At 59.0% G+C, this 7199-nt stretch overlaps 1 protein-coding gene across 1 annotated transcript; it reads left to right on the top strand.

Moving 5' to 3' along the window:
- The first annotated feature begins 436 nt into the window (after positions 1–436).
- On the top strand, positions 437–5405 carry LOC120675497. Its single transcript, XM_039956702.1, has one exon. The coding sequence runs from the start codon at positions 792–794 to the stop codon at positions 1749–1751; it is 960 nt and encodes a 319-aa protein (XP_039812636.1). The 5' UTR covers positions 437–791; the 3' UTR covers positions 1752–5405.
- Positions 5406–7199: the final 1794 nt, after the last annotated feature.

Raw genomic sequence — 7199 nt, 5'->3', positions numbered from 1 at the left:
AGCCTCCGGGCACCCGGGTGTTCAGCCGGGAGATTCGAACCGCGCCTTTTCCCCCGCGCTTCCGACAACCCAACACCCTCGTCAAATACTCGGGCGAGACTGATCCTGCAGTCTGGCTTAACGACTACTGCCTAGCATGCCAGCTAGACGGCGCGATGGAGGACGCGGCCATCATCCGTAACCTTCCTCTCCATCTTGCTAACGCCACACGAACGTGGCTCGAGCACCTGCCTGCGGATCAGATCCACAACTGGGTCGATTTGGTCCACATCTTCGTGGGCAATTTCCAGGGCACGTATGTTCGCCCTGGGAACTCTTGGGACCTCAAAGGGTGTCGCCAAAAGCCCCGCGAGTCCCTGCGTGACTACGTGCGACGCTTCTCCAAGCAGTGCACCGAGCTCCCCAGCGTCACCCACGTCAAGGTCATTAACGCTTTCCTCGAGGGTACGACGTGCAGGAACTTGGTGCATGAGCTTGCGAGAAGCCGACCCGTTAACACCAATGAGTTGTTCGACGCTGCCACCAACTACGCCGCCGGCGAGGAAGCGGTTGGTGCCATCTTCGACGACAAATCGAGCAAGCACAAAGACGATGCGCCCGCGGAGGGCGCCAGCGTCAAACCCAATGCCCCCGCCAAGAAACTGAAGCGGGGGAAGAAGGGAAAGAAGCCGGTCCCAGCAAGCCAGCGCGGGTCGAGACAGGCAGAGGACTCCGAGGAGGCCTTTGCAGCTGTCCCAGACTGCAAGGGACCTCGAGGCCCCCCTCGAGGCGGTGGTGGCCAGTTCGACGACATGCTTAAGAAGCCGTGTCCTTACCACAAGGGCCCGGTCAACCATACCCTCGAGCAGTGCGAGATGCTCAAGAAATACTACAACCGCGTCGCGCATCGCGACGAGGACAAGAAGAAGGATGCTGGCGACAAAGGTGGAGATGACGAGTTCCCCCCAGTGGAGAACGCCTTCTTCATCTTTGGAGGAACAACGACGAATATGACTTCTCGGCAGCGCAAGCGTGAGCGCCGCGAAGTCTTTTCCGTTACCAAAGCCACGCCATCCTACCTCGACTGGTCGAAGGATACCATCGCCTTTGGCCGCGAGGACCACCCCGACTACGTCCCGCATCCGGGACGGTATCCGCTCGTTGTCGATCCCATCATCGGCAACACTCGCTTCTCCAAGGTGCTCATGGACGGAGGCAGCAGCCTCAACATCATGTACGCCCCTACCTTGGAGCTCATGGGGATCGGACTGGACAAGCTTCGCCCCAGCAAGTCGCCATTCCATGGCGTTGCGCCGGGGAAGCGAGTCCAACCCCTCGGCCAGATCGATCTGTCTGTATGCTTCGGCACAGCCGCCAACTTCCGCAAGGAGGTTCTTACTTTCGAGGTGGTGGGATTTCGAGGGTCCTATCATGCCATCCTTGGTCGTCCTTGCTACGCCAAGTTTATGGCTGTCCCCAACTACACCTACCTCAAGCTCAAAATGCCGGGTCCGAAGGGCGTCATCACCATCGGCTCTTCGTTCGAGCACGCCTACGAGTGCGACGTCGAGTGCGTTGAGCGTGCGGAAGCTCAAGCGGAGGACGAGGCCCTCGCAGCCACCCTCGACAAAATGGCGAGCGAGGCCTTAGACTCCACGCACCGACACGCCGGGAGCTTCGAGCCCGCCGAGGGTATCAAGAAAGTACCCCTCGACCCAAGCCACTCCGACGACAAGGTGTTGCAGATCAGCGCCACCCTCGACGACAAATAGGAAGTGGTGCTCGTCGATTTCCTCCGCGCCAACGCAGATATCTTTGCGTGGAGCCCCTCGAACATGCCTGGCATACCGAGGGAGGTCGCCGAGCACTCTCTTGATGTCCGACCCAACTCCAAGCCGGTGAAGCAGCGCCTAAGACGCTTCGACGAGCTCAAGCGCCGGGCGATCGGCGAGGAGTTGCAGAAACTTCTGGCGGCCGGATTCATCAAAGAGGTATTCCATCCCGAGTGGCTAGCTAATCCAGTATTAGTGAAGAAAAAGAGTGGAAACTGGAGGATGTGTGTGGACTACACTAGTCTAAATAAGACATGTCCGAAGGTTCCCTTTCCCTTGCCACGAATTGATCAGATTGTAGATACTACTGCGGGATGTGAGCTCTTATCCTTTCTTGATGCTTACTCCGGTTACCACCAAATCAAGATGAAAGAGTCCGACCAGCTCGCGACTTCTTTTATCACACCTTTTGGCATGTACTGCTACGTTACGATGCCCTTTGGCCTCAGAAACGCCGGAGCTACCTATCAACGGTGTATGCTCCACGTTTTCGGAGACCATCTCGGGCGGAGCGTAGAGGCATATATCGATGACATCGTTGTAAAATCCAGGAAGGCGGACGACCTGGTTTCCGATCTCAGGATCGCATTCGATTGCCTACGGGCCAAAGGGGTAAAACTTAACCCCGAGAAGTGCGTATTCGGGGTGCCTCGAGGCATGCTTTTGGGTTTCATTGTCTCCCAGCGGGGCATCGAACCCAACCCTGACAAAGTCTCGGCCATCACTCGGATGGGACCGATCCGAGATTTGAAGGGGGTACAGAGGGTCATGGGATGCCTAGCGTCCCTTAGCCGTTTCATCTCGCGTCTCGGCGAGAAAGGCTTACCCCTGTATCGACTCTTGAGGAAAACCAAGCACTTCACGTGGACCCCCGAAGCTCAAGAAGCCCTCGAAAGGCTGAAGGCATCGCTCACTCATGCTCCCATTCTTACGCCACCTACGGACGGCGAGCCCCTCTATCTGTACGTAGCTGCGACGACCCAAGTGGTCAGCGCGGTGATCGTGGTTGAAAGACAAGAGGAGGGTCAGGCTCTGCCCGTCCAGCGGCCGGTGTACTATATCAGCGAGGTGTTGTCCGAAACCAAGACACGCTATCCGCAGATTCAGAAGCTGCTCTACGCAGTAGTGCTAGCTCGACGCAAGTTGCGCCACTACTTCGAGGCTCACCCCGTCACCGTTGTCTCGTCTTTCCCCTTGGGAGAGATAGCCCGCAACCGGGAAGCCGAGGGTAGAATTGCCAAATGGTCTGTGGAGCTGATGGGAGAGACCCTCGCCTACACCCCCCGCAGAGCGATCAAGTCCCAAATCTTGGCTGACTTCGTGGCTGAGTGGACGGACACTCAGCTACCCCCATCACAAATCCAGGGCGAATGCTGGATTATGTACTTCGACGGGTCGGTGATGAAAACTGGCGCCGGTGCCGGCATCCTATTCATCTCACCCCTCGGAGAACACATACGGTACGTGATCCGCTTGCATTTACCTGCTTCGAACAATATGGCGGAGTATGAGGCCCTCCTCGGCGGCCTCCGCATCGCCATCGAGCTCAGCGTCAAACACCTCGACGCGCGCGGTGACTCTCAGCTTGTCGTCGACCAAGTAATGAAAGAGTCCAGCTGTCACGACCCGAAGATGGAGGCATACTGCAACGTGGTGCGCCACCTCGAAGACAAATTCGACGGTCTCGAGCTCAATCATGTCCCACGCAAGTACAACGAGGATGCCGACGAACTGGCCTAGATAGCCTCGGGGCGGACCACTGTCCCCCCGAATATCTTCGCCCGCGACATCGCCAAGCCCTCCGCCGAATTCAAGGACCCGCCGGAGCCGGGCCCCTCGTCCACCGGGTCCCCCGGCGGGAACCCCCCGGTGGACGGGGTCGAGCCCATGGACGTTGACTTTGGGACCACCTCCGCGGACGAGGCCGAAGCAATGGAAGTCGACGAGGCCCCCACCTCGCGAGACTGGCGCGTCCAGTACCTTGACTGGATGATTCGAGGGATCTTACCCTCGAACCGTGCTCAGGCACGGCGCCTCGCCAGGAGGGCCAAGTCCTTCGCTCTAATCGACAATGAGCTACACAAGCGCAGTCCCTCGGGCGTCTTGCAGCGATGCATCCCCCTCCCCGAGGGCAAGGAGCTGATCCGCGACATCCACGCTGGCATCTGCGGCCATCACGCCGCGCCACGTACCCTCGTGGGCAACGCGTTTCGGCAAGGATTTTACTGGCCCACCGCGGTCGCCGACGCCACCGACGTCGTGCGGACCTGCGAGGGTTGCCAGTTCTATGCTCGAAAAACACATCTTCCGGCCCATGCTCTGCAGACCATCCCCATCACGTGGCCGTTCGCCGTGTGGGGGCTGGACCTCGTCGGTCCGCTGAAAAAGGCGCCCGGGGGCTTCACCCACTTGCTGGTGGCGGTCGACAAGTTCTCCAAATGGATCGAGGCTCGACCCATCGGCAAGATCAAATCCGAGCAAGCAGTCCAATTCTTCACCGACATCGTCTTCAGGTTCGGGGTCCCGAACTCGATCATCACCGACAACGGCACCCAGTTCACAGGCAAGAAGTTCTTGGCGTTCTGTGACAGCTTCCACATACGTGTGGACTGGTCGGCTGTGGCACACCCATAGACGAACGGGCAAGTGGAGCGTGCCAACGGCATGATCCTCCAAGGACTAAAGCCAAGAATCTTCAACAAGCTGAACAAGTTCGGCCGGAGGTGGCTCACGGAGCTACCCTCGGTCATCTGGAGCCTGAGGACGACCCCGAGCAGAGCCACGGGCTTTTCTCCGTTCTTCCTGGTCTATGGTGCCGAGGCTATCCTCCCCACTGACTTGGAGTACGGATCGCCGAGGCTCAAGGCATATCAAGAGCAACGAAACCAGCGAGCTCGCGAAGACTCGCTGGACCAAGTGGACGAGGCTCGAGACATGGCGCTCCTCCACTCTGCACGCTACCAGTAGTCCTTGCGAAGGTATCAAGCGCAGAGGGTCCGGCGCCGAGACCTCAACGAAGGGGACTTGGTGCTAAGGCTTCGACAAGACAACAGGGGCCGCCACAAGCTCTCACCTCCATGGGAAGGACCGTACATAATCGCCAAGGTGCTCAAGCCCGGCACGTACAAGCTGGCCAACGAAAAAGGCGAAGTCCTCACCAACGCTTGGAATATACAACAGCTACGTCGCTTTTATCCTTAGCATTTCAAGCTATTTGTATATTGTTCGTACTCGCATTTTCAATTTCCCGAAATAATAAGGAAGTACGCTTTACTTATTGCTTTTTTGGGAACATTCCCGACCCTCGAGGGCTCGGGCACGCACGAACATCGAGGTACGCTCGGCTTTACCCTCGGCAAAACCGAGCCTCCCTCGGGGGCTACTACGGGAGGAACCCCCGAACGTCCCCAAAAAGTCGCCAATGTTTTTTCGAAATATCTCCGTCTCGACCCTAAGCTTCTCGTATCCTTGGAAAAAACGGACGCAAGGCATAAGCAACTACGGTACGGGGCTGGCCGAGTCGTGGGGCCGCCTACGCCTCCGGGATACGGCACCCCCCTCACCACCCTACGCCTACGTTGCTTATGAACGCGAACTTCCTTGCAGATGTTTATCTAAGTCGCATACGAAGAACACGGAAGTAAAGTAAAGAAACACAGGCTCGAACACACAAGGCCTCGACGGGCCACACATTCAAATTACGAAAACAAATCTCTTATATTCATAAAGTGCGATTACAAGGCGCGACTATGATAAACACTAATCTATTTACAATGGGCTTCAAGGCCCAACTTTCCTACAGGCATCCATCCCCCCCTGCGGGTCTTCAGGGGCGTCGAATTTAGCGATGGGAGGGATGTCTGCCTCGAGCTTCTCGGCGAGGACGGTGGCGAATTCCTCTACGGCTGTGTCAGCTTCATCCATGATGACCGACGCGGCGTCCGCATCCGAATCATCGGGAACGACGTACCCCGACGACACCCTCTGGAGATCCATGAGGTAATGCGTCGAGGCCACGGCGAGAGCCCGCAGGACACCGAGGCGGAAGGTACTCTTGGCGTGTTCGGCAATCCGGCCGCCTAGCGCGCGCAGGCGGCTGATCACCGAACTGCCCGAGACGGCGCCCTCCCCCTCGAGCTCTTGACACACGCTCACGGCGGTCTGCTCCAGCTCAGCAAACTCCATCTGTGCCGCCGTGAGCGCGGTGTGGACCGCTTCCTTCGCCGCGGTCTCATCCGCCACCTTTTGCCTCAGCTCTGAGCAAAGGAAATCAACATTAGCCACGAAAGAAAGCAAAACGACGGAAAATCGAAGGTACTCACCCGCCATGTTCTTTTGCGCCTCCTCCCTCTGGGTACGGGCGGCCTCCTCGAGCGAGGACATGGAGGCTTCCTTTTCCTTAAGGCTAGCCCCCATGTTCTGGAGGGCCACCTCCCTCTCTTCAAGGGCCACACCCTGTTCCTGGAGGGTCCCGGCGAGCGCAACCACGGCCACCTCTTTGTGGAGGAGCTCGGCTTTCTGCTGCTCAAGAGTGGCGCCGAGGCGTTGCAGCTCGGCGCTCTACGCCTCCGCCTCCCGAGCTCTCTCCTCGAGCGCCGTCCGAAGGCGCTGCAGCTCGGCAGCTTGTGCCTCGGCCTCCTGGGCCTTCTCCTCCGCTGCAGCCCTCTGGACGTCCCACTCACCAGCAACCCGCGCCAGCTCCTCCTCCAGCGCCCGCTGACGCGCTCCCAGATCGGCCATTTTGGTGTTGGCGCCGATGTTTTTGAGCACCAGCTCGGCGTTGTGTTGCCCGAGCTGGCTCATCTAGGAGTACAGCCAGTTCATCTCGACGCTCTTTTGGCGCGAGATTTCCCTCAGCTGCTGCAAAGGGGGAGGGCATGGGTGAGGACGCGTAAAAGCTAAAACCGAATCCGAGCAATTTTCGGGGGGGAAATATTTACCTGGCTGACCTGGTAATCCGCGTTCTGATGAAGCTGATAAGCGCGGTTGAGGGCCTGCAAGATCTCGCGCCCAACGCCCATCTGCTTGTTCCAGGCCTCCTCCTCCTCCTCCTGCTCCTTGCGAAGGAACTCTGAGGGGACACCGGACGGGACGATAACCCCGAGGTGGCTCCCCTCCGACGCCCCCGCTTCGAGCATGCCCGCGCTGGCCGACGCGAACTCGGCAATATGTGCGGCGGCGCTCGCCGCAGCAGCGGGGTCGATATCCATCGAGTCCCCGTACTCCTCGCTGCTGTCTGGCAGCTCCACCACCGCCGTTGCGCCCCCCTGCGCCGTGGGCACGGGCACTATCGCGGCGGTACCCTCGTCTCGGGCCTCGGTGGGCTCCGAGATGGGGGCTCCTTCTACCGCTGGCGCCTCTTGCGCCATTTCTTCTGCGAGACCCTCG

This window comes from Panicum virgatum, chromosome 5N (assembly GCF_016808335.1).
Source record: "Panicum virgatum strain AP13 chromosome 5N, P.virgatum_v5, whole genome shotgun sequence".
NCBI lineage: Eukaryota > Viridiplantae > Streptophyta > Magnoliopsida > Poales > Poaceae > Panicum > Panicum virgatum.
The sequence above is the reverse complement of the archived record's forward strand: the minus strand, read 5'-3'. Positions and strand labels throughout refer to the sequence as shown.